Source organism: Camelus ferus, chromosome 4, assembly GCF_009834535.1.
Source record: "Camelus ferus isolate YT-003-E chromosome 4, BCGSAC_Cfer_1.0, whole genome shotgun sequence".
Taxonomy (NCBI): Eukaryota; Metazoa; Chordata; class Mammalia; order Artiodactyla; family Camelidae; genus Camelus; species Camelus ferus.
The window spans coordinates 21874931-21902391 of record NC_045699.1 but is presented as its reverse complement, the minus strand read 5'-3'; the positions used below and the strand labels follow the sequence as shown (position 1 = coordinate 21902391).

Genomic DNA, 27461 nt, shown 5'->3' with positions numbered 1-27461 from the left:
TCAACTCAGATTTACTACAGATTAAAAAAATTACTGGCTTACATAATGGCAAATCCAGGGGAGAAGATGGCCTCAGTCACACTATTCCAAGTCATATGACTTTTCTCTTTCTCTACTTTCTGCCTTTGCTTATTTAAACGCTTGGCTTTTTTCCTTCTAACCCTTCAACTGGCTGACACAAACTATGTCTAGGGCACATCCCTGGGTCCTCAAAATGGATGGATAGTTTCTTAGTTTATAAATAAAATCTCAGAGGAGGATTCTGATTGGCTCTAGTTGTGTCATTTGCTCTCCTTGAGCCAATCACTGTGGCAGAGTGGGAAAGGTTGTATGACTGGCAGCCCCAGGGGGACCAACAGAAGTAGGGAAGGTCAATTCTAAGAAACAGAATGTTAGGCAGACAAAAACAACAGATATCTTCCACAACAATGTACTAATAAATACAAAGACTCCTATAAAAATATACATAACCTAATTTAAAATAGGTAAAGGACTCAAATAAACATTTCTCCATCTTCACCAATACAGATGGTATAGCACAGGGAGCAATATCCAATATCTTGTAATAAACTATAATGGAATTAACACAGCATTGTAAAATTATACTTCAATTAAAAAATACTATAATGGAAAAGAATCTTTGCTGTACACCAGAAACTAACACATTGTAAATCAACTATAATTTAAAAAAGATGATCTACAGGTGGTCAAAAAGCACATGAAAAGATGCTCAACATCATTAATCATCAGGGAAATTCAAATCAAAACCACAATATACCACTTCATACCCAATAGGATGGCTATAATAAAAAAAGTCAGATAATAACAAGTGTTGATAAGGATGTCACGAAATGGGAATCCTCATACAACGCTAATGGGACTGTAAAATGGGGCAGCCGCTGTGAAAAACAGTCTGGCAGTTCTTCAAATGGTTTAAACATAGAGTTACCATGAGACCTAGCAATTATATATATATATATATATACACACACACACACACACACACATACATATATATATCTATCTGTATCTTCAAGATATACATATATCTTCAAGAGAAGCAAGTATATGTCCGCACAAAAACTTGTACATACAAGTCTATTCGTAATAGCCGAAGGGTAGAAACAATCTTTAAAAAATGGATAAATAAAATGTATCATATCCATACAATGTGATATTACTCAGCTACAAATAAGTGAAGTACTGATACATGTCATGACATGGATAAACCCTGAAAACATTAAGTGAAAGAAGTTAGTCACAAAGACTACATATATGATGCCATTTATACTAATGCCTAAGAGCTGGAGGAGATAGCGGGATTGGGGGTGATAGCTAAAAAGTACACGGTTTCTTTTAGGAGTGATGAAGATATTTTCAAATTGACTGTGGTGATGGTTGCACAACTCTGTAAATAATGCTAAGAACCATTGAAAGAACATTTAAAATGGGTCAAGAATATGATACGTCAGTTATAGACCAATAAATAAATAACCAAAGCTCCTTCTATATGCTCCGCTACTTATGTCCTCTGCGACTTCTGAAAAATGGAGAAAGCTCCATTTGAAGCTAGAAAGATTAAGTTCCGACCTTGCTTCTATTTCCTAGCACTTAATTCCTTCCTCAACAGCATAACAGAGATGATAATCCCTGCCCGGAAAGGTGGTTGTGATTTTTTAAAAATACACATTAGAGATAATAATGTACAGCGTCTGATAGGAGGCGCTCAATAAACATTATTGCGCGCGGGAACATTAACGTATACGTATACACACACGAACACGAACTCTCCGTTGGGGAGGTTCTGAAGGAACCGCATCTGGAGAGCCGGTCGCGTCCCGAGTCTCAGCCCTCGACCTCCAAGACTCTCAGGCTCTGGGCAGTGAGGCAGCAGCATAGCCCACGAACCCTGGAGTCAAGGAAAAGTCCTGCACCCCGGGGGGCGGGGAAAGATATGAGCCAGACCAAAGGGTTTGTGCCAAGGACGCCCTACCCGGCAGAGAGCGAGGACGCGTAACCGTGGGGGCTGAGAACCCAGCCAGTCAGGCTGCGATGAACCGAGAGAGACAACCGCTAACCGGAGCGCTGCGAGCACAGAACAATGCGCTCAGCCTAGCACCCGGGGGCTCGCGGTGCCGCGCCCGGGGGCGGACCCAACTTGGGGTCTGCCGGGAAATGTAGTGTCTGAAGCTGGGCCTGCGCAGCCCCGCTGCTCGCCGTCCTAGGCCACTTGCAACTACAAGCCCCAGCATGCTCCGCGAGGCCTTGATCGGCCGGCTTTCTCAGGGAAGGGAGTGGGGCGAACATGGCTGAAAGCTTCCCTGGCGGCCCAACGTGCGGCGGGATGGGTGGCAGGCAGGACCCGATCCCCAACAGTGGCGGCTGCAACTTTCCAGAGTATGAGCTTCCTGAGCTAAACACGCGCGCTTTCCACGTGGGCGCCTTCGGGGAGCTGTGGCGTGGCCGGCTGCGCGGGGAAGGGGACTTGTCGCTGAAGGAGCCGCAGGCACCGGCGCTGCCTGGGGACCAAGAGGTCGCCGACTCCGGCCTGGAGGATGCAGCCGTGGCCCGGGATCTGGGCTGTAGCCTGGGAGCGGCAGCCGAGCTGAGGGCAGTGTGCGGGTGAGTGCGGGGCCCAGGGGCTCTTGCGGCTTGGGGTCAACCGGGGTGCAGCCTTGCTTCTGCGTTCCGATGGGACCTACCCTTGGGCGGGCCTGTGGTTTACTCCCCGGGGTAGAAGGACCGCCCTTTAAAGCTTTCAACCTGCTGGAGCTTTCCCGGAACAACGGTAGAAATCCCGTGATCCGAATGCAAAATTTCTGCTAGTTGGAGTGAAAGGACCAGAGAGATGCATAAAAGATTAAATTTTCTATTCAGTAGTTTTTAAAGTATTTGTTAACGTATAGAAGCAATCCGTAACAGCGACGTATATCTGCCATTGGCAGACACTTTGATGATGGAGGAACCTTAGAATGATGAGGCTGTAAGATTTAACCGGAAGAGTGTTAAAACCTTGATTTTTTCTGGTCTCTTTTGGGCACCTCTTGGTATGCTATTACTGAGATTTTCCCCATAGTGCCTTATTTGGGTTGAAAATATAAAAATAACGATCTCTTTCCCCATTTAATCATATTGGCCGCCTTCAACCAGCCATATATCCTTTTCTTTGTAGACTATCGGCACAGAATTCGCCTTTAATTCTCGTCTCCTCAGAGCCGCCTGCTGGGTTTTATCTAATTTCTTAATTATTCTGTGGTGTGTTTAGGACACAACCCCAACTCGCTAAGTCCTAGATGCGTGATTGCTTTTTTTGTTTGTTTTTGTTTTAGCCTTGATAAACTGAAGTGCCTCAAAGAAGGGGAGGATCCGGAAGTCATCCCAGAGGATGCAGACCTAGTGACTTTGGGGTATGGAGGACTTTGCTTTTATTACATGCTAGTTATTAAAAAATTTTTTCAGCATTATATTCAAACGTTGATAGTATAGTATTGTTATCACCCCAGCCCCTAAATTCAACCGTTGTTAACATTTGGCCGTATTTGTTTCAGCTGTATGTGTTTGAGATACCTGCTGTGTATCTTTTTCTATTGCTGAACCATTCAGTAAGTTACAGACATCATGATAATTTGTCCCTAAGTATATATCAGCATATAGCTCCTAAAAGTATCATTCTCCTACTTAACCCGAGTGGTATTATTATACCTAAGAAAATTAACAGTAAATGCATTAACTCTAATATCCAGCGCCTTCTCAAATTTGTGTTTAAGTGTTTATAAAGGTACAGTTAATCCAGTTAGATTTTTGAATGCAAGCTAAATACTCTTGATAGTACTTCTCAAATTATTTCAAGCTAGATACTCTGATAGTGTGATAAAGGACTGCTATTTTAAATTTTTTGACAGATCCATACTTTTGTAAAGTAGGATAAAAATGAAATACTAGAAAAATGGAATTGAAAGACAAACAATAAAACTCCAAATTTTTTATGATTAAATTCACAGTAAAAGTACTGTCATGTTGCTGTGAACATTTCTAAATGCTTCCTTTCAATGTCTGTACTGATTGGATAACAATTAACTCACAAATCAGTTCCAGTCTGCCAACCACATTTTGAGAAACACTGCTCTACGGTAATACTGTTACAGAGAAACTGCGTGTGCAGTTGTGAAATTTATCATTGCCAGTTTGTAGCCCTCTTACTTCGCATCATCTCAGCTGTCATCCTTTATCCTACTTTTTCTGTTGTTCCCCCTCAAAAATATAGGCAGGTATTTCGGCTCTACCTTGATTTCTTTTGTAATTAACTGCCAAATCTGTTTCTCTTATCCCCGTTGCTGATGTTTACACTTACAACACTTGGAGCACTACAGAAGGTTCCCGTCTTTCCTAGGTCCTGTTTTTGCTCCTGATTTATCCATCATGCTATCACGTAAGGGTGCTTGTTTGCTGAGAAATTGTCAATGGTCAACCTCTCCTCTATAGGCAAATTTCAGATTCCTTACTTAGATATTTGAAGCCTTCCACATAGCCCCAGTCTGCCTTTCCTGACTTATTTTCAACCGTTTTCTCTTTCAGTGGCTGAGAATGCCCATGGCCCTTCTCCCAGCTGAAACCTACCCCATCTTTGAGACCCTAAGATTCCTTTTCACTTCTCTACAACTCACCTGTCTCCCTTAGGGATTGTATGCACTGGTAATGTCTACAGCTCCTCTAACATTTCTAAAGTTCTTGAAGGCTCGTTGGGAATCCAGACTCCTTCATCTGTGTGTTGCCCTTAAGCCTGTTGCACTGCTTTGCTCCATTTGGTGTTCTTTAACTACTGTTGATTGATCAATTGGATTTATTTATTTATTTTCCTTAAAATGCATCTCTGACTGTGTCTCTCTCTTAAAACCTTTCAGTGGCTTCTAGGCAAAAGTCCTGAGTTCTTAAGTGGATCACAAAGGCCTCTATAGAATGGATCTTGCTGATCTTTTCAACTCTGTATCTCTGCAGTGCTCCAGCCACAATACACTTTTTGACTTCCTAGAATGTGCTCTCTCACTCCAGGCCTTGGCCTAGAACACTTACTCTCCTTATCACCCTCGTTTTGCAGACTTCAGTTTATCTTTCAGGTCTTAGCTGAAGGAGTAAGGACTCCATCTAGCTCCCCCTTTATGCAAATATAGTCCCCCCCCCCCACCATACTTCCCTGTTGAAATACTCATCACACTTATAATGTACTTATTTAATTTTGCATTCTAGCTAGAACTTAGAAGTTCCATAAGCTATGTCTGTCATAAACACATTGCTATATCCCCCATTTCTAGATTTTTGGTACATAATAGAGTCAGTAGATATTTGTAGAATGAGTGGGATAAACTAAACTTGCAAAAACCTAAGGAAATGATTTTTTAGAGCTTGGCTGGAAAAAGAAAGTTGATAATAATTATAAACAAAGCAAACTTTTTTTTGCTATAGTTAATTACATGCTAATTGGCTTATAGTGGTTTTATTAAACTGTGTGAAATAATAAGTTTCAGACTGCTTTACGTAGTACTACTTCCTCTGGCTGTTTTCTGTTTCTTGATCAACTGGATCTCCTGGGTTGTCTTCTAGTCCCTTCCATGGGAGATATGAGTAAGAGAATTATGTGTATATTCTAATATAAAAGGAGCTAGTACAGATTTCCTTGGATGGGATTATTTTGATGTATTGTGAAACTTTTATATTTAAAATAGGACTCACATTAATCTTAGCAGTACCACAAGTAAACTAGACCTGTGCCAAAAGCCAGAAATCTGTTTCTCTATGCTTTCTTTTTCCCTAAACCTTCCTTTGTTCTCCCCACCAATAACTTAAAAATATAAAGGTAAAAACAAAATCTAAGTACATGACTCTTCCATTATGACATAAAATAAACAACATTTTACAGTTTTTCTTTTCCCCAATGGAGCTATTGGACTCATTTTATGTGTGTTAGTGGGGAAAAAGGCACTTGTTAAGAGATTGACTCTCCTTTGATGCTGTTCTCCTTAATCCATAGCAAACTAAATAACTTACCTTGAGCACTTTTGAGATTTTTTTAGACTACTTAAGAGAAAATCTTAATTCCTCGGAATAAAAGAGAGACTTGTTACTACATGTGTGCTACTGAAACTTATCCGTCATCTCAGAAGCTTGACCAATGTTGTTTTTAATACAGTAGCATATAAATAGAATATTTAAGAATATAACTTAAGACATATTTCCAGAATTGGAAAAAATTCCAAATCTACAAATTAAAAGGGCTCACTGGTTACCTGGGAAAATTAACCCCAGTATTATCAACTCTGAGACATATCTAGTAAAATGATTAAACAAACAACTAGAGAACATAATGGTAGAGAAAATCCCATTTACAGTAGTCAAAAAGGTTAAATACTCAGGAATAAATTTAATAAAAAATGTGTAAAGCTGAAGTAAGGAAAAATTTTAAACACTCCTGACAGACTCAGAAAAAGTCTTGAAAAAATTGAAAGATATTCTCTGTTCTTGAATAGGAATACTAAGCATTATAATGTTGTCAGTTCTTTCTAAGTTAATTTATAAATTAAATGCAATCCCAAGAAAAATACCAAAAGTATTGGTTATTTTATGGAGTTAATTGATAATAAAATTCATATGGAATATATGCAAGAATAACTAGGGAAAACCGGCAGGGGGGATTGTGAGTGCCTAGTAATTTTATCACATATTAAAATATACTACAAAGTCTTTATAATTAAAACAGTAGGTCCTAGCCCATGAATGGACAAATAGACTAATGGAATAGAAGAGAAAGTCCAGTTAGATTCAAATGTGTATGGAAATTTAGTATGACACTATGCACAAGAATAAACTCCCAAGGGATTGGGATCAAAATGTAGAGAATGAAACATACAAATCTTGGTGTAATGAAAGGCTTTCTAACTATGATTTAAATCTAGAAGCAATAAAAGGGAAAAAGTTGATAAAATTAACTGCATAAAAAATGAAAAAATTTGCATGACAAAAACACCATAAATAAAGTCAAAAGACAGCTGCTAGACTTGGAGAAAATATGTACCACAAAGAGCCAATAACCCTAGTATATAAGAGTTAAAAGTTGAGGTGCAAAAACACAAAGGGAGAATGGAGAAAAGATGTGAACCAGTAATTCATACACAAAAAGGATATAAAATAACTCAAAAACATATAAAAATGTGCATCTTCATAATTAGAGAAATGCAAATTAAAATGACAAATACCTTCATTTTCTTATCAGACTAGCACAAATTTTAAAATATACATTCTTTTGATGAGGCTGAGGGGAAATGGGCCTTTTCATACATTCCTGATGGAAATGTAAATTGATACAAGCCTCCTCTAGGGAGACTTGGTAATACCTCACCCACAATTACATAGGCACTTTTTGACTCAGCAGTCCCACTTCTTACAATCTATTGAAGATGCACCTCGAACAGTATGAAAATATGTTCAGGGTTATTCGTTACAGCATTGTTTGTAATCGAAAATATTTGAAATACCCTAAATATACATGTATAGGAGAGTGTCGAAGAAATTGTAGGAGATCCACACAGTGGAGTATTGTGCAGTTATACTAAAGGATGAGGAAGGATGGACCAATAGAAAGACAGCTATGTGTACATATGTGGGTTAGTGTGTGTGTGTATATATATATGTTTCCTACCTCTCTCTGCTGAGAGTCCTAGAAGCAGTGATTGCAGTAACAGTGTGAATGCTTCATGCTCAGAGATAGGTCTCTAAACCTCTCTACAATGAAGGAATTAAGGCTCCTAGGAGAAGTGGTTGATTCCAGGGCTGAGACACAAAAATACAGGATGAGCCCTGAGCATCTTAGGGTGCCAGAAAGTAAGGAAATCCTCAAAAAAAAAAAAAAAAAAAGTGTCAACTTGTGGAAAGAACAGGAGCCAATCTGGAGGATCTCCTAATGGCCAAAACTAGAACAATTTGAGCAACAAAATAACAATAGTGTTAGCTTTTAACTTATTGAATGAAGTAAGTATCTATCAATTCTTACTAATAATATAAATGACTGAATAAATAAATAGGAGGAAAGAGGCAAGTCTTCCTCATAGTACCAATGAATAAATGTAAAAGGAGGGGAAAAGAGAATCACCATAAGGCATATAGCACAGTATAATGTTGCAGACAAAAGCTCCTGATGAATGCAAAAATTCCTGGATAAAGGTTTGAGGAGAAACAAGATTTGCATAGTTTCAAAGTATCTCCCCACCAAACACATCAGATACCAAGGAAAAGAAAGTGTCTTTCTAGCATAGGAACCTGGCAGACAGGAACTTAACCAAGGTAAACATCTCCAGGAATAAGACATACTAACATTATGAACCTCACGGTAAGACAGTGAGGATACCATCATTCTTATGGTATTCTTGCCAAAAACTATATACTTACTCCAATTATGAGGAAGCAGCAATTAAATCCAAGTTGAGGGACATTCTATGAAATAACTGATTAGGGCTCTTTGAAAGCGTCAAGATCATAAAAGACAGACCGAGGAACTATAAGACTACCGGGGAGAGGAGAAATAAATATAATGTGGTATCTGCATAGGATCCTGGGACAGAAAAATAAAGCACTAAATTTTACAATTTGGGTAATTCAAAAAAGATGTATAGTTAATAATACTGTATTAATGTTAATTTCCTAGTCTTGATAATTATCCTATGATCATGTAAGATATTAACATAGGGAAAGCCAGGTAAGAGATATAAGGGAACTCTTTATACTGTTTTTGCAGCCTTTCTTTAAGTCTAAAATTAGTTCAGAATGAAAATTAAATATTAAAGATATTTTTGAAGCCCCAGTAAAGAATGTTGAAGTTTGATTTTTTTTATAACAGGGTTAGAAAGAGACTTCTGGAACATCGGGAAGAAACCATAACGATAGATCGGGTCTGCAGACAAGAGACATTTGCTTACGAGATGGTAAAAGTCTTTTCTTTTTCACCTTTTCCCCTGAAACAGGCTGTCATTGGATGTTAGTGGTGTCAGTGATGGCTATGTGGTGGCTTTATGTTGGGTATGCTTAGTTGGAAATGAATTGGAGAAACTTGACCGGCAATGGGAATAGTAGAAAAAAAAAGGACCCGTAAAATTCAAGTGATGTCACATTTTACTCTCAGATCTCTGCCTCTATTTTTATTTTGCTTTGGTCTTGCTCTCTGTTTAAGGCTAATTTCATGCCTTTCACTACCCTATTTCTGGTATTTTTATTCTGTTCCTGACTTTGGTTTAACTATATCCTCTCCTAGTGCATCATCTTTTAAGTAAAACCTTCAGAAAAATTTAAGATGATGAATAATGAGGAATTAAGTGTTAGTAGACACGATGGATTCATCAGTACATAGTCTCCGAACATTTTCGTCGTCCCAAACAGAAACTCTATACCCATTAAACACTAACTCCCCGTTCTCCCTTCCTCCAGCTCCTGGTAACCTCTGTTCTACTTTCCGTCTCTGTGAATAAGTGGAATCATGCAATATTTGTCCTTTTGGTCCAGCCTGTTTTACTTACTGTAGTGTTTTAATGGTTCATCCATGCTGTAGCATGTGTTAACATTTCATCCCTTTTCATGGCTGAATAATATTCCATTGTATGGATATAGCACATTTTGTTTTCATCTGTCGTTGGCCGTTCGGGTTATTTCTGCCTTTTGACTATTGTAACTAATGCTCTTATGAACATCAGTGTGCAAGGATCTGTTTGAGTCCATTTTGAACTCTTTTCAGTTTATACCAAGGAGTGGAATTGCTTGGTCATTTGGTAATTCTAGGTTTAACATTTTGAGAAACCACCAAACTGTTTTCCACAGGGGCTGTATTATTTTATATTCCCACCAGCCATGCAGGAAGGCTCCAATTTCTCCACATTCTTCACAACACTTAATATTTTCTGGGCTTTAATAATAGTCATCCTAGTGGGTGTGAAGTGGTATTATGATTTTGATTTGCATTTCTTTAATGATTATTGATGCTGGGCATCTTTTGATGTGCTTTTTGGCCATTGTATATCTTCTTTGGAGGAATGTCTATTCAAGTCCTTTGCATCCTTTGCCAGTATTTAAATTGGCTTGTTTGTCTCTTTGTTTTTAATTTGTAAGAGTTCTTGGTGTGTTCTGGATACTAGACCCTTACCATGTGTATAATTTTAAAATATTTTCATCAGTCCTATGGATTGTCTTTTCACTCTCTTAATAGTGTCCTTTGATGTACAGAAGATTTTTAATTTGATAAAATTTGATTCATTTGGTTTTTTCTTTTGTTATCTGTGCTTTTGAGGCTATACTTAAGCAACGATCACCAGATCCAGTGTCATGAAGATGTTGTTTTACCTTGTTTTCTTGTAAGAGTTTTATAGTTTTAGCTCTTAGTTTAAGTTGTTGACCCATTTTGAGTTAATTTTTACATTTGGTAAAAGGTAAAGGTTCAACATCATTCTTTTGCATGTGGGTATTCAGTTTTCTTAACACTAAAGACTATCCTTTCCCTACTGAGTGGTCTTGGCACCTTTGTTGACCAAATGTTTGTTTATGAGCTCTCTGTTCTTTTTCATTGGCTTAGGCATGTCTGTCCTTAGCCTGGTACCACATTGTTTGGACTACTGTGGCTTGGGGTCATTTTTGAAATTTGGAAATGTTAGTTGTCCAATTTTGTTTTTTTCCCAAGATTGTTTTCACTATTCATGGTCCCTTGAAATTCTTACGAATTTTAGGATGAGTTTTTCCATTTCTGCAGTAAAAACAAAAAAAGCATTGAGATTTTGATAGGGATTACATCAGATCTTTATATTGTTTTGGGTAGTATTGTCACCTTAACAATATTAAGTCTTCCAATCCATGAACAAAAGGTGTCTTTCAACTTACTTAGGTTGTCTTTAATTCTATTCAACAACATTTTGTGTTTTGTGTGTGTGTGTGTGTGTGTGAGTGTACAAGTCTTCCATCTCCTTTGTCAAATTTATTACTAAGTATTTTATTTCTTTCTATGCTTTTTAAAAAATGATTGAAGTATAGTTGATTTACAAAGTTGTGTTAGCTTCTGGTGTACAGCCTAGTGATTCAGTTATACATATATGTATTCTTTTTCATTGTAATGTTCTTTGTCATTTTAGGTTATTACAAAATATTGAATATAGTTCCCTGTGCTATACAGTAAGACCTTGTTATTTATATATAGTAGTTTGTATCTGCTAATCCCAAACTCCTAATTTATCCCTCACCACCAGCTTTTCCCCTTTGGTAACAATCAGTTTGTTTTCTGTCTGTTGAGTCTATTTCTGTTTTGTAAATAAGTTCATTTGTGTTATATTTTAGATTCCACATAGAAGTGATATCATAAGGTATTTGTCTGATTTACTTCGTTTAGTATGATAATCTCTAGGTCCATCCATGTTGCTGCAAATGGTATTATTTCATTGTTTTTTATGGCTGAGTAGTATTCCATTGTACTTATATACAACAGCTTCTTTATCCATTCATCTGTTGATGGACGTTTAGGTTGCTTCCATGTCTTGGCTGTTGTAAATAGTGCTGCTGTGAACATTGGAGTGCATGTATCTTTTCAAATTAGAGTTTTCTCTGGATATATGCCCAGGTGTGGGTTTGCTGGATCATAAGTTATCTCCATACTGTTTTCCATTGTGGCTGCACCAATTTATATTCCCACTGACAGTTTAGGAGGGTTCTCTTTTCTCCACACCCTCTCCAGCATTTATTATTGGTAGACTTTTTGATGATGGCCATTCTGATCAGTATGAGGTGGTACCTCATTGTGGTTTTGATTTGCATTTCTCTAATAATTAGTGATGTGAAGCATATTTTCATGTGCTTGTTGACCACTTGTAGGTCTTCTTTGGAGAAATGTCTGTTTAGGTCTTCTGTCCACTTTTTAATTGGGTTGTTTGTTTGTTTGTTATTGAGTTGGATGAGCTGTTTGTATATTCTGGAAACTAAACCCTTATCAGTTGCATCATTTGCAGATATGTTCTCCCAGTCGACAGGTTATCTTTTTGTTTTGCTTATGGTTTCCTTTGCTATGCAAAGGCTTATAAGTTTAATTAGGTTCCGTTTGTTAATTTTTGCTTTTATTTTATGTTGCCTTGGGGAACTGACCTAGGAAAACATTGCTGAGATTCATGTCAGATAATGTTTTGCCTATGTTCTCTTCTAGGAGATATATGTTGTCCTGTCTTATGTTTAAGTCTTTAAGCCATTTTGAGTTTATTTTTGTGTATGGTGTGAGGGAGTGTTCTAACTGCATTGATTTACATGCAGCTGTCCAACTTTTCCCTTTTGCATGCTGTTTTAAATGGAATTGTTTTCTTAATACTCTTTTCAAATTGTTTGTTGTTCCTGTATAGAAATACAGCTGATTTTTGTGTGTTGATTTTATATCCTGCAAATTTACTGAATTTGTTTATTAGCTCTAAAGTGATTTTTTATGTGTGTGGATTCTTTAGAATTTTGTACATAGAAGATCATCAGAGGTAACTTTATCTCTTTTCCAGTTTGGTTGCTTACTTGCTCTGCCTTTTTTCCTTCCTTACCTTTTTTTTTCCCTCTAATTTTTCTCGCTAGAATTTCTAGTACTATGTTGAATAGAAGTGGCAAAAGTACTTCCTTATCACTCTTTCACCGCTCAGTATTATTTTAGCTGTGGGTTTTTCATAAATGGCCTTTATCATGTTGAAGAAGTTCCCTTTGATTCCTGTTTTATTTAATGTTTTTATCAAGAAAGGGTATTGGATTTTGTGAAATGTTTTTCCTACATTAACTGAGATGATGATTTTTTTTTCTATCATTCTATTAGTGTGGTATACTACAATGATTTGCATTTGTTGAACTGCTCTTGCATCCTGAGGTTGAATTCCCCCTTGGTTGTGATATGTAATCCTTTTTATATGCTGCTGAACTTGGTTTGCCAGGATTTTGTTGACAAGTTTTCCATTTATATTCATAAGAGATATTGGCTTGTAGTTTTCATAGTGTCTTTGTCTGACTTTATCAGAGTATGCTGATTTCACAGAGTGAGTTAGGAAGTTTTCCCTCTTCTTCAGGTTTTTTGGAAGACTTTAAGAAGGATTAGTGAATTCACCAGTGAAGCCATCTAGTCCTGGGCTTTTCTCTGTTAGGAGGTTTTAAATATTTGATTCAATCTTATTACTTGGTACACTTCTATTCAAATTTTCTATTTCTCCATGAGTCAGATTTGATTCTTTCCTTCCTTCTGCTAGTTTTGGGTTTAGTTTTCTTTTTCTAGTTCCTTAGGGTATACACTTAGGTTATTGATAGGAGATTGTTCTTTTCTAATGTAGTTGTCTAGAGCTATATGTTTCCTTCTTTGTACTTCTTTTGCTGCATCCCATAAGTTTGTTTTGTTGTGTTTTTGTTTGCATTTGTGTTAAGGTATTTTGTAATTTCCCTTGTGATTTCTTTTTTGACCCATTGGCTGTTTTAATTTCCACATGGACTTTTTCCATTTTCCTTTTGTTACTGATTTCTAGTTTCATTCCATTGTGATCAGAAAAAATACTTTTATGGTTTCAGTCTTTTAAAATTTGCTAAGACTTGGTGGTCTGTCCTGGAGACTGGTCTATGTGCCCTTGACAAGAATGTATATTCTGCTCCTGTTGGATGGAGTAGTCTATACATGTCTCCTAGGTCTAATTGGTTTACAGTGCTGTTCAACTCTTCTATCTCCTTATTAGTTTTTTATATGGGTGGTCTACTTGTTATTTAAAGTGGAGTATTCCAGTCTCCAAGTATTATTGTAGAACCATCTGTTTTCCCTTCAGTTCTGTCAATTTTTGCTTCATGTATTGTGAGGTTCTATTGTTAGCTGCATATATGTTTGTAATTATTGTATCTTCTTGCTGGAGTGTACCTTTCATTAATATATAATGTGCTTCTTTGTCCCTTGTAACCTTTTTTGACTTAAAGTCTGTTTTGTCTGACTGTAATATAGCCACCTCAGCTTTCTTTTGGTTACTATTTGTAGGGAAGATCTTTTCCTTCTTTTTACCTTGAGTCTCTCTTTGTGTCTTCATATCTAAGGTGAGTCTGTTGTAGAGAGTGTATCGATGGATAACATTTTTTTATCCAATCTGCCAATCTTCTGCCTTTGTAATAGGAGTGTTTAGTCCATTTACATTTAAATTAATTACTGATGAGAATTTATTCTGTTGTTTAGCTATTTGTATGTTATATAGTTTTTGTTCTTCAGTTCTTTCATTATTGCCTTTTTTGTTTGTTACTTAACTGAATTTTTGTGGTATATCCTCTTGATTGCCTTCTTTTTTCCTTCTGTATATGTTCTACTTACTTTCTGAGTGGTTATCTTGGGGATTACAATTAATATCATAAACTTACTAGGTTGTTACCTAGTTTTAGTAATATGAGCTTTTTCAGTAGTATCCATATGCTCTGCTATACATCTGTCTCTCCCCTTTGTGTGGTTTTTGTCACAAAATACATCTTTATAGCTTATGTGTTTGTTAACATAATTTATAAATACAGTTTTAGGCATTTACTTTTGAAATCACATAGGGAAAAAAAGAAGTTACAAACCAAAAGTACAGTAATTCTGCCTTTTATGTTTACTTATGCTGTTACCTTTATCAGTGTTCCTTACTTCTTCATACAGATTCGAGTTACTGTCTAGTGTCTTTTCATTTCAGCCTGAAGAACTCTAGCATTTCTAATAAGAGGCAAGTACTGATAATGGATTTGCTCAGATTCTGTTTATCTGAAAATGGCTTAGTTTCTCCTTCATTTCTGACGGATAGATTTGCAAGGTGTAGTATTCTTGGTTGATAGTTTTATTTATTTTTTGTTCTTCATGGCTTTAAATGTTCTTCAAGGCATGGCTCCCCACTGCCTTCTTGTCTCCATGGTTACTGGTGAGAAACCAGCTTTTAATCTTATTGAGGAACCTGATTTCCTTTAGTTCTTTGTGGTTTCTTTTAGCTCATTGAGTGCATTTTAGACAGTTGATTTGTTGTCTTTGACTAGTAATTTCAGTGTTTGGGCTTCCTTAATGGTAATTTCTGTCAAATTCATTTTTTCTTACGAATGGGCCATGTTTTCCTGTTTCTGTATGTGTTTTTATAAGTTTTTGTTGAGAACTTGATATTCTGAGTATGATTTTTACTTGTTGAGGCCTGGAGCTGTCTGTGACTTTTCCAAACTATCTTTCCAATGTGTGTATTCCTTGTGTACAAGCATACCTTATTATATTGCACACACTTTATTGCACTTCGCAGATACTGTGATTTTTTTATGAAATGAACATTTGTGTCAACCCTGCATTGAGGAAGTGTGTTGGCACCATTTTTCCAACAGCATTTACTCACTTGGTGTCTCTGTCACATTTTGGTAATTCTCAAGATTATTTCCAACTTTTTCATCTTTATTGTATTTGTTATGGTGATCGGTGATCACTGATGTTACTACAACTTGTTGAAGGCTCAGAATATGGTTAGCATTTTTTAGCAATAAAGTATTTCTAATTATAGTATAGGCATACTGCTTATATTACACTTGATAAACTATAGTATAGTGTAAATACAACTTTTATGTGCATTGGAAAACCAAAAAATTCATGTAACTTGCTTCATTGTGATATTTGTTGTTACGGTAATCTGGAGCTGAACCCAAAATACCTCCAAGGTATGCCGTGTGGTCACTGAGGTTTCTTTTTCATTATCTCTGGTCAGCCAGTGTGACCTGAGCAAGATATTTTGTGCACTGCCTCTTATCTGGGTCATAGTGTCGGATTTTAGGTCTCATTAATTTGTTTTCCTTCTTCAGGAGTCACATGCCATAGGAAAAAAGCCTGAAAATCCAGCAGACATGATTGAAGAAGGAGAGCTTATCCTATCTGTGAATATCTTGTACCCTGTTATATTTCATAAGGTCAGTAGTAAAACCTTTTGGACTCACAGATCATAAGTGACTTTTGTCAAAGAGTTTAATTATTTGAAGTTACATTACTTAGGGTTCAAAATAAATGGAAACATATGCTGTCTTATCTGACATTCTGTCTATATTACTGAGTTTTTTGTTTTAGAAGGAATAGTATAAATGAGGTCAAATTTCAAATACTCTCTTGAGTAATACGATTACAGTTACAGCATTGGAACGTATACCTGATTTCTGCGCTAGTAGCAACTGAATATTATATAAATCCACAGTGATTCTGATTATATGAATTCCTGAGGGTTTTTTTTTTTTGCAGAAAAACTGGTAAAGAAGGGGAGTAGTCTTTGTTCACTAATTCACAATTCATGGGAAATTATTGAACTAACTAAAACCATCTCTTCTTAGATGAAAATGCAGAAGTTCATAGGTCAAGGGTATTCAGGAATGTCCTAGTTCTAATAAAAAGAACTCTGTCCCCACCCAGAGTGTATATATTCTTGCTTCCCCAACTAAGTGTATCATAAACTTTGATGAGATTCAAGTGAAATACTACTGTAGATGAACTGCACTTGTGAATAAATGGGCTTTGGTGAACCATCTGGGATATAGTTAGTACTAATTACCTTGTTTGATTAAGATCTCAAATTATCAATCAGAGAAAACAAAGCAAAGCAAAACCAATAAAAGCAAACCTCTGGGTTTATAACATGAGGGTAGTGCATAGATTGCTTGACTTCAGTGAGGTAACTTCCAGGAAATTTTAAAAGAAAGTGAAATTATATTCCAAAGGCTCTTCAAGCTAATGTCATTTGAGTAGTATTTTGATTATAAACTTTACCTTAAACTAAAAAAGTTTTATTGCCAAGTGTTTTAGTCCATCCTGGCTACTATAACAAAATAGCACAGACTGGGTACCTTATAAGCAACAGAAATTTGTTTCTCCCAGTTCTGGAGGCTGGAAGTGTAAAAGCATGGTGCCAGCCCTCGAAGGCCCCACCTCCTAACACCATCACACTGAGCCTTAGGAATCCAACTTGTAAATTCTGGACAAACATAAGTAGTGACCAAGTGTCTCAGTGTACTCCTGGGATTTTAATTTATGGAGCTGACTGAGTGACAGCTCTGGAGGCCAGTGCCATTGAAAGAAAATTTTTATTATTTACACTTCCTGAGAGGAGGGGATGTGCTGTGCCATGCAGGGCCACGGGGGAAGCACCAGTGTATTATATTTAGGAGGCAGAAAAGAGCAAGGGGAAGGCATAGGCCACAGCCATTATTGGAGTTTCCACAGGAAGGGCAAGGCAGGGCAGAGTAAACAGTCTGGGATGGGCTAGCTTGAATAATTCCAGTGGGTCTGGGCTGCCCTAGTTGTCTGGTACCTGGCTCTGGGTCGATTTAGGACAGGGGAAATACTGGCTTGGCATATGAGAGTTAAGGAAGGAACATAGTTTGAGAGAATGGGCTTTGGGTCACAGGGGAGATGTAAACAGCTTTGGTGATTAGTTGGGACCTACAATTCATAGATGCTGAGTAGACAAATACAGAATCTAAGAAAATGCAGGACACCATGTTATGGGGATAACTTAAATTAAGGAAACCACTAAATTAGTTGACCTCATCATGACAGGATTTATAGTTTAAATGCTTTGTCTCTAAGTGAACACTGAACTGTTTACCATCTGACTTTTAGCACAAAGAACACAAACCCTACCAGACGATGCTGGTATTGGGCAGTCAGAAGCTCACGGAACTGAGGGATTCCATTTGCTGTGTCAGTGACCTCCAGATAGGTGGGGAATTCAGCAACACTCCTGACCAAGCTCCTGAGCACATCAGCAAAGTAAGGTGATTTTTTTTTTCCTAACCCCCATAAGACAAGAGGAAATAATTATAATAAGCTGAAGAAATAGTGATTACTCTAGCAGGCTTATGAACATTGCAGTAAATGCTTTCTTCTTCTGTGCCATTCCATCAAGTCTGTTTCTTCCCTTCTCTTTATCATCAAGACTTTTTCAAAGATTAGGCTATCCCTGGTTTTGATTTCTTCATCTCCCATTTATTTCTCAACACTTCTTTGTATACTCTTCTTTCTAAGGTCATAGGACCACCTAATTTTCTAACCAATAGGTCTCTTTTCCATGTTCATATAGCTTGACCTCACTTTAGCAGTGGAATCTGCTGTTCTCTCTCCTCTTTCAAACTCTGTATGAGTTTGTCTGTTATAACTGCCCCCAGCAAAGCGTTGGAGAGCATCACTGCCTAGAGAAGAAGCTGTCAGTCCAAGGACCAGAGCAGCCAGGGCCCTAACACCTGTTGTTGGTCCTTGCTGGTGTTTCCCAGGGTGCTGCTCTCAAAGGGAGAGGGTAACCCTACATACCAGCTGGATCAGGATAGAAGGGAGCAAAGTGGTAGGCTGGCCACCCCGTTTTCAGAAGGGATTGCTTACCCCAATAAAGTAGTAGGGCCTTAATCCTTCTGAATTTCATATAGAGCAAGTTTGACCTAATTGTGTTACCTGGTACAGCTCTGGCAGAGGACCTCAGATTTACTGGCATACTTAACAGGGACAGCTTCTCCTGTAGATCAGTGAAAAGATGTTTGGAACAATGAGAATGGGGGTAGAGTTTGGACAGGAACCATCACAATCTCTTCTTTTGCTCATTCCTTTGCCATCAGCTACATAAGTGTTGTCATAACTTAGGTTTCATCTTAGTTCTTATTCTAAATTCTTCTCCTGGGCAAATGTGGGTAAGAGATCATAGAAAAATCTTTTCTGATACCTTTATTTTCTCAGTGAAATAAACAGCAAGGTTTTCAGCTGAAGGTAAGCCATGAGAAAAAGATGCTGGCAGTTTCAGAAGGAATTAAACAGTAACCCTGAAAAAGGGCAGAGTGCATCCACTATAGAGAGGTGGTAAAAATGCCCAGCAGCACTGAAGCTGAGTGAGAATGTCCAGTAGGCACTTAAAAATAATGGGTCTAGAAAACAAGAGAGAATGTGGCTAGAGAGACTTACAGAGACCAGCGTATACTTAAAGCCATGAAAACTGAAGTGTCTGATGCCAATGCTGGGTTATCTGTAGATGGGGGATTCTGTTATGAAGCCAGGATTAAGGGACCACCCCTCTGATGGAAAGCCTGGTAGACTGAAAGTTGAAACATGAGGGTTCAGACCATTTGTGCACCTACTGTGGTACTTTGGTCAAGATTGCTTGAGTGAGAATAGAAATTCACATTCTGCCTGGCTGAGTTATTGAAAATACAGAGAGAGAATTTTTATAAAGGCCCACTGAAAATACAAAACAAACGACAGAACAGCAGAACTCCATGATCATTGTTATCACTGCAGAAACGTCAAAGATCTAACTTTGTTTAGTTTTTAGTTCTGATACCCAAAATGTCACTGCTCTGTCTGCATATAATAAAATAATATTGAAGTTTATTTCAGTTCTAATTGGGTTCCTTTCATGAATCCGAGGAGAATATACACATTTAAATCAAATCTAGTGATTAAAACAGCAATAGGATAAAATTGAAAATAGCAGAAAGGATTGTGTCCTTACACCTTTACCCCTGCTATCTAACATCCTTGTCACATAAGAGGTTCCCATTAAGTGTTAAATAAATAAATGAGCTGAGCATATCTGTGAAGTTTCATGAAGTTATTGTAAAACAGTGTGATTTTTATGACAAATATGGAATCCTTAAAGCAGTTTCATAATTGTTAATACTGAGCCTTCTCTCAATGCGATCTGTTTTCTTCTAGGACCTGTACAAATCAGCCTTCTTTTATTTTGAAGGAACATTTTACAATGATAAAAGGTACCCTGAGTGCAGAGATTTGAGCAGGTATACTTTCCAAAAATCTTCTCAAAGTCTTTTCTGTTTCTAGTTGTCAAAATAGTGGTGTCTCCACAAATCCTCTTATTGGTCCTTATTGTTAAGGATCTTTGCCAAGGAATTACTTTGTTAGATTGTTTTGTTTATTTGAGGGTTAAAAATTATGTTTTTAAAATATTTTCCAAGTTATTTCATCTGGTTGACCTAGGTTATAAGTTAATCAAATTTTTTTCCCAAGAAGAAAATTTTCTTACCAAAGACACACCTACACTCTAATTTCAAGATCTTTGTCAGCTATCTCAAATTATTTTTTAAATATATTATCAACTCTTTTAGAAATTACAGTAAGTCTTGAGTTTAGCCTTAGATACATCTAAAAAAGATTAAATCCCACTTAAACACGCTTTATTAATCTCTGTTCTTCATATTTAGGTGATAGTAAATTAATCTTTCACTATTTTTTCTGCTTGTCTAATGTATTCCATTATTCGCCCTAGGAGTGTGTGTGTGTATATATATATGTGTGTGTGTATATGTATATATAGTTGCTTAAGTACATAACATGAAAAATCTTTATCTAATATCATTGCCTACATAAAAGCATTGCTGTACTTTTATTATTAGTGACGTGGCAGCTACAGTATATATGTATATTTTTTCTGAGAGTTTTAAATAAATTCTTACTATAGTCATTTACATCCATATTCTAATGCAGCAGTTCTTGGACTTGGGTCTCTGCCAAAAAAGATTTACTCCTTTGTAAACAATTGAGGACTCCAAAGAGCTGTTTATGAGGATTATAACTGTAAATATTTATCATATTAGAAACTGAAACTAAGAAATATTTTAAATATTAACCAGTTTTATTGAACTATAGTTGATTTACGGTTGTGTAAAATTAACTGATTTAAATAGTCCCATTAGTTACCATTAATAACATTTCTGTGAAGAATGACTGTTTTCCAAAACAAAATAGTGAGAAGGGTGTTATGTATTTTCCATTCAATCTGAAGTGCTAACACACATCACATAGCCTCCAGAAAACTGGTACATTTATGAGAGAATAAGTTGAAAAGGGCAAGTGATATTTTAGGATTATTGTAAAGGTGACTTTGGCCTCACAAACCTCTGAGGGGTCTCAGGACCATGCTTTGAGAACTGCTGCTCTAACTGATGCAGAGGGATTCAGAGTTCCTTCCTCCTTGCAACATGGATCAGCCACTCTGATTTTCATCTCAAGATGGTAGCTGTCCAGTTAATTGGGCGAGCTGGCTTTGGTGAAGTACTGCAGTCACAAACCATTTGTGGAGCAGTGGTACATCCTTATCCTTTCTCCCCTTCAGAACCATCATTGAGTGGTCAGAGTCCCATGATAGAGGCTATGGCAAGTTTCAGACTGCTAAGATGGAAGATTTCACCTTTAATGACTTGTATATTAAACTGGGTTTTCCTTACTTATACTGTCACCAGGGAGACTGTGAACACGTTGTTGTCATTACTGACATAAGGTAAGTGGCAGCACTCAGAACATTTTGTTGTTTGTCCTGTTTTTTTCTTTATTGCACAGGTAGTTTTGTTTTGTTTTGTTTTGTTTTTGGTTTGGTTGCAGTAAGAGGAATTAAAAGTAATCACGGCAGCTTGGGTCAAGAGCAGCAAAAATACGTGTTAGCTTTCCATACAGTGACCAACTCTGCATCCATTTGCATCTTCTATTGTCTTTTAGAAAACCTGTAATAAAAACTTTGCTGTTTATTAAAGTGTTAAAAATTTGCAAATACTTTTAAAAGTGTCTCCATTTGTATGTTAAACAGCTATTATTCAAGTAATAGTCATTCACTTTGTATATCATGTAGACCCTCTGCTTTGCAAATTTGCAGCTGTATTTCTAGGTTTCTTCTCTTTCTGCCCAAATTTGAAGGAGATAAAAGGGAACTGGGAGGGGGAGGGAGGGTATATAGCTCAGTGTTAGAATGCATGCTTAGAATGCATGAGATCCTGGGTTCAACCCCAGTATCGCCATTAAGATAAAGTAAAATTTTAAAAACTAATTGCCCCCCAAAAAAGGGGGGGGCCTACGAGGATAGGAATTCTAATATTTGATAAATATGAAGACTTCATGCTTTGATAAAGATTTAGAGTGGGAAGGCCTGAAATAGCTGGTATCTCTAATGAATAAAGCTATTTATTTCATTATTTAGGAAATCTCAATTTATGAAGGACCAATATATAGGTATAAGCCCTGCTCTTTTCTTGGTTTGGTTTTTTTCTGAGAGACAATTTTTAAGATTTTTTTTATGGACCGATGATAGACTTAAACGGTTTTATTATACTGGTAATAGGAACTGTTGGTTTCAGAACGTCCCTGCTTCCATTGTTTCTGGGTTTTAGTGACCAGTCTTCAAAAATTTACCGCCTATGCCCTCATTCTCAGGAAGCTGCCAGAAGTACCTTACACAAAGAGTAAACCTTAAAAAAGAAAAACATGGAATGCAAAGCAGAATAGATTAAGACATGAAAGGAACTCTCAGAATGATGGGAAAGGGAAGTCCCAGCATGATGGCTATAGCACAGACCTGGAGAACAGCTTAGAGCGGAGACTGGAGCAGGACAGAGGACCCAGGAAGCCTGTCCTGAGACTGCTAGACCTCCGCCTGGTGCATAACCCATATGGAGAGCACATTTACTGGTCTGTCAGAAAGCAGGGAACTGCATCAGTGACGGGTACACTGCAGCCAAATGCAAACATGGGAGAATTAGTAGCTAGAAGACTAAAGTGTTACGCAATAAAATGAACTGATAGTTGTGTGGTTTAGGGGGATGTTTAATTCATTCGTCATAATTTAAACATTAACTACCTATTTAACCAAAGTTTAGTAGTTCTGTGGAGGGATGTTAGGGAGCTATATTAAAAAGCAGATAAGAATGGAAAACAGTTGTCTCTAGGGAAGAATTGCTGAAGCAAGAGCCAGGAGAGCTCATAAGCCTCCTAGATTTCTATGACTTAAAGTTATACATGTTTATTTCTTCAGTAATGTGTTCTTTAAATTTTATGTAAGCTGTTCTGCTTGCTTGTCATTCAAATGAGGGGGAATGTGCATCAGAGTAAGCATAAGATGGAAGACAATCCACTTTTCTCTGGTGGTCTTAGTTTCCTTACATTTCTTACAGCATAGGCACTATACAGTGTCATTCCTTAAATTCAAGGCAATTTGCAAAAAACAGTTTACATTACATTTGCAGTGTAGGACTTTCCTAAGGAAATGTTTAAATGTAATTGACTCCAAGTAGTTTTTACCTTATAGGAGAATTTAATCATTGATGCCATTCCACAGTTTTAATAGTTGGTAAACTGTTAAGTTTATTTATTGTTTTCTGATGGTAAAGTTGATACATTGCTACCCTTTCTTACTAAAAAAAAATCAGATTTTGTAATTATCAGGGACCTTTAGAATACTCTTGTGCATTCCCTTCATTTTTCAGATGAAGAGTTGGGTCCAGCATGGTTAAGGGATTTATCCAGACCCACACAAAGCTGGTTAGTGTCATAGTGGAGACTGACTCCCACATAAAATTTCTTAATTCTGACACCTAAAACTAAAGTCCTAATTCACATTATTTCAGAAGTCAGATTTAGATTTTAGTAAAGGGGCTCTTTTAATTAAAAAAAGAAGAAAGAGCGAGCCATGTCTGTAACACATAGGCAGTTAATGGAGGGAAAATAGCACTCAGTAGACTTGCTCAAACTGTGTTCCATAAAAAGGTACTAAATGTTGAGCAGAGAAAGGATTCTCTGATGGAATACGTTAAAGAAATTCTGCCTACAGTATTTCTCCCTTCGAGTTGCAGTGCACATGGCCATAGAGGGATTTGGGAAGTTTCACAGGAAAGAAAACAATCCCAAATGGTCTTTTGGAAAAAGTGTTTTGTGGAACACAATACATTGAAAAATGTATGTACTGTGTTCTTAATTTTGAGGTAAGGATATGTTTCATTACAGATCACAGAAATTTGCACTATAATATCTTCATTTATTTTCTTATGTACAAAAGGCTTGTGCATCATGATGACTGCTTGGATAGGACACTTTATCCCCTTCTTATCAAGAAGCACTGGCTCTGGACCAGAAAATGTTTTGTTTGTAAAATGTACACTGCTAGGTAAGTGATTCTGTTTTTTTTCCTTGAGAAGTATAGGTTCTCAAAAGTCAAGTACTGATTTCAGTTTTTTTCTGTTTTGAATCTGAGGGCTTATACTTTGGGGTATAAATAATAGAAAGGGTTTTATCTAGTAGGAAAGCGCCATAGACATTAGTACAAATCAGTTTAGTAGGTTACAGCCACATTTTTAAACAATAAGGAAATGAATTACGATGGACAGTTTAAGTCCAGGGATTAGGTCAGACTTTAGTTGGGTTGATACTGGATGATGGTATCATCAGGGAGCCATGTTCTTTCTGCCTCTTGTCTGCAGTTTTACATTATTGGCTTCACCCACAGCTTCTTGATGATTAAAATAACACTGCAGCTCATTTTTAATGAGGTCAAATTATGGTTTTATAAAATTTTGTGGTTTTGCATGTTTAGGTTATGTTTAACTGTGCATCAAAGTCAAAAAGCCATTCAGAGAAAAAGGGAAGACTTTGGTGTCATTTGTTTTGGGTTCCCCACCACAATATGCTTTTCTAGATGATCAATAGGAAAACATGATAAATTAGGTATCAGATCAAAACAGAAATCAAGAAATGTTAAAATGTTATGACATACAGAATTTAGATAGACTGAAAAATACCATTTTCACTTAATACGACTTCTCAGAACAAAAAATCTCAGTTGAATTTTTATACACTCTTAACATTTTATCCTAAATTCTAGGTAAAACAGCTGGAGTTTTCAAAATAACCAGTACTAATTTATCAGTTAGAAAGATAAGCAAAAAAGTTTATCAACTCTGTAGAATCTAATATTATGGATTTTCAAGATGGCCTATTAGCAGACAACGATTATGTTCATATTAACAGTTATTTGAAGGATAGGTATGTCATAGCAAAAGTGTGGATGCTTTCAAGTATAGATTTATATTCTTTTCTACTTACCTGTTAAGTTTTTCAGAGAAGTTACCCTCTTGCCTTGCAGAGTATTGGTGGTGCTATGTCTCTACCTATATATGTGTATGCAAAATTATGTACAGGATTATAATGTATAAATAAGATAGAATGATAAGGCAGTAGTGGGAATGTTATGTTTACATATTACTGCAAGTCATAACTTCCAGCACATTCAAGCATGAAAAAGTTGATTGAAATGATGTACATCTTTTTTAACTACAGATGGGTGACGAACAATGACAGTTTTGCACCAGAGGACCCATGTTTCTTTTGTGATGTTTGCTTCAGAATGCTCCACTATGATTCAGAAGGCAACAAACTGGGGGAATTCCTCGCTTATCCTTATGTTGATCCTGGAACCTTTAATTAATAACAAAAGTGTACCCTTGTGAAATAATTGTCCTCTTGGATGGTTACTTCACTTCCAAGAAATGCCACTGAGGAACAGGATCCACTTGAAGCAGTTAGCTAAAGTTACCAGCCCTGCAAAAGTTCAAATCGCAGATTTTCCTATAAAGAAACTTGATTGTATTTAAATGCTTTGAAATATATTATTTTAGTATTTATTCCAAAGTACATTTTTTATTCCATGCTTTTTGCCCATTTTTAAGTGAATTGTCTTATTGAGTTGTAGGAGTACTGTATATGTATTCTGAATACATATCCTTTGTCAGATACAAGTATTTTGGTTTTCTCCCAGTCTGGTTTGCCTATTCACTCTGTGTCCAGAGGGCTTTTTGTTCATTATTAGCAAAATTCTCTTAACATTACATCAAGTGATGGAAGTGTTTTGAAAATTCTTTGAAGAATGTGAGAGCTACACCTTGTACCATGAGGCCTCCAAGGTAAAGATCCTTCAAATATCTGTAATAAAAATGAGGGAGAAGTTAAGGGAAAAACTGTACTTTAAAAGAAATACAGTAATAGTTAACTATTGTGTAATTTAATCTTACACTGGACACTTTTGTAATGTTAGGTTTTGGTAGAAACTAGTCTCACTAAAGACTTGGAGACTCACTATATGGATGATTATAAAGATCTTGAGTATATACTCTTACCTTCACAGAAGGAACATTTAAATTGAAGCTTCATTTTTTTGATCAGAAGTTTTTAGAATCAGAAAATGCTATTAGTTTAAAATATGTCAATTTACTATCTTTATTATCTAAAAAAATTTAAATTAGATTTTATCTAATATGACCACTGAGTGGACATGGGAAATCAAGATCCTATGGATTGCTAGCTCTGGATCACTTAATTCTTGGGCAATAATACCCGGTACTCTATATGCAAAAAGAAAACACAAGTTTGTTTTTTTTTATAATTTACCACTTTATTGTAGTAATGGAGGTGCTAGGGATTGAACCCAGGACCTCATGCATGGTAAGCATGAGCTTCATCCATTGCCCCACAAGTGTTTCTCTAGCCCAGCTCTTCCTGCTGTGATATCCTAGTTATCCTATTCTCATTCTGGGCCGTAGGGCAACTTTGATAAATTCTGAGGTCTAGATCCATCGGAGAAAATTATGGCTACCTATATTGAAATGTCTTCTGCAAGTCTTTTTTGGTGGAAAATTTATTTCTGTTTAAGATTTTTGGGAATGCCAAAAAATAGTTCATTCTAAGTGTGTCATATTTAAATTTCATGTTCTCTTTTCTAGGTTATATTTAAATTAATCTGAATTCTACACTCCCTGGGTGGCTAAGAAAAGACATTACCATATAAATCAGAAACTGATGAAGCCTGTAAGACTATGTGTTCAAAAGGTTGACATTGAAATGTTTTATGGACTTAATTGCCACATATCCAGTTAAGTCAACTGGTATAAAGAAGACCAGTACCTATTTCTACCAGTGGTTGCATTAAGGAACTAAGATCCCCTCCATGGCTGGCCGGCTGTTACTGCCTAAAAGTTTATTTTCATGTTTCCAATGATGCTAAATTTGAACAGATTGAAAAATTCTGCTGGAAAACCATAGATTTACCTAATTCCTTAAAGTTCCACAGGTAAAAATGAATTTTCGCTTCCTTTATTGTTTAACTGCATTCCTTATAGGTCTTACATTAATATGTAAGGGTCTGTTTATTTTCATTTCATAGTCTCAAAACAGCAAATTCCAGAAAGTAGATGTCATAAAGAAGCATTAATCTATGTGTGGTACCAGTCAATTCATTTTTACTGGAAAAAGAAGATTGTCAGTTAAAACATTACTGCTACTGAAATTTTGTCCTTTACTAAGATTATTCTGCTGGTTCTTAAGGTTATTTCTTCACCAAAGTTACAAAGGCTCATATACCTTTCTATAATCATTTCCTGGTAAGATCTAGAGAAAAGGCCAACCATGTTACTCCCAGAACTTGCCAATGTATTATGTATCAGTTATACAGGTTTCCAATCAAGTTCAAGTCAAAAGAAACTCCTAACTTTGAAGGCATAAAAGATGTCTTGAAGCAGGGATTTTGTAGCTGTAAAATTCAGTATTAAACATATGACTGTTAAATTACATGTATCACTTCAATGGAGTAAGCAAACATTAAAGAAAATGTTGTCATGAA

General features: G+C 36.6%; 2 protein-coding genes and 1 long non-coding RNA gene across 6 annotated transcripts in view; 1 reads left to right on the top strand and 2 right to left on the bottom strand.

The window, feature by feature from the left end:
* The window catches only part of LOC116663100, a 46568-nt gene extending 44437 nt beyond the window's left edge, over window positions 1-2131 (bottom strand). The window contains exon 1 of the long non-coding RNA XR_004319153.1: window positions 1994-2131. This is a non-coding gene — a long non-coding RNA (uncharacterized LOC116663100). The remainder of the gene's footprint in view (window positions 1-1993) is intronic.
* Window positions 2132-2264: 133 nt separating this feature from the next.
* On the top strand, window positions 2265-27461 carry SNAPC3 (small nuclear RNA activating complex polypeptide 3). 3 transcript variants are annotated; one of them, XR_004319151.1, is made up of 10 exons: window positions 2266-2622; window positions 3330-3407; window positions 8885-8969; window positions 15850-15954; window positions 17651-17800; window positions 19727-19809; window positions 21144-21308; window positions 23850-23957; window positions 25127-25749; window positions 26566-27461. XR_004319151.1 is itself a non-coding variant. In XM_006188419.3 (9 exons), the coding sequence occupies exons 1-9, from the start codon at window positions 2306-2308 to the stop codon at window positions 25272-25274; spliced, it is 1239 nt and encodes a 412-aa protein (XP_006188481.1). In that variant the 5' UTR covers window positions 2266-2305; the 3' UTR covers window positions 25275-27461. The 3 variants fall into 3 exon arrangements, 1 of the variants encoding a protein (XP_006188481.1); XR_004319152.1 differs by lacking the exon at window positions 26566-27461 and having other exon boundaries at window positions 2265-2622; window positions 21271-21308; window positions 25127-25158; XM_006188419.3 differs by having other exon boundaries at window positions 25127-27461.
* PSIP1 (PC4 and SFRS1 interacting protein 1) overlaps window positions 25638-27461 on the bottom strand; it is a 39730-nt gene continuing 37906 nt past the window's right edge. For both annotated transcript variants that reach the window (XM_032477682.1, XM_032477684.1), the window contains exon 16: window positions 25638-25768. In XM_032477682.1, coding sequence (XP_032333573.1) covers window positions 25672-25768 — 97 coding nt within the window. In that variant the 3' untranslated portion in view covers window positions 25638-25671. The remainder of the gene's footprint in view (window positions 25769-27461) is intronic.

Bases quoted from the DNA above. Each gene is read 5' to 3' on its own strand.
- SNAPC3 (XM_006188419.3), top strand. From the start codon at position 2,306: ATGGCTGAAAGCTTCCCTGGCGGCCCAACGTGCGGCGGGATGGGTGGC. The intron at 3,408-8,884 runs GTATGGAGGACT...TTTTTATAACAG, and splicing joins GCAGACCTAGTGACTTTGGG to GGTTAGAAAGAGACTTCTGG. The intron at 21,309-23,849 runs GTAAGTGGCAGC...TATGTACAAAAG, and splicing joins GTTGTCATTACTGACATAAG to GCTTGTGCATCATGATGACT.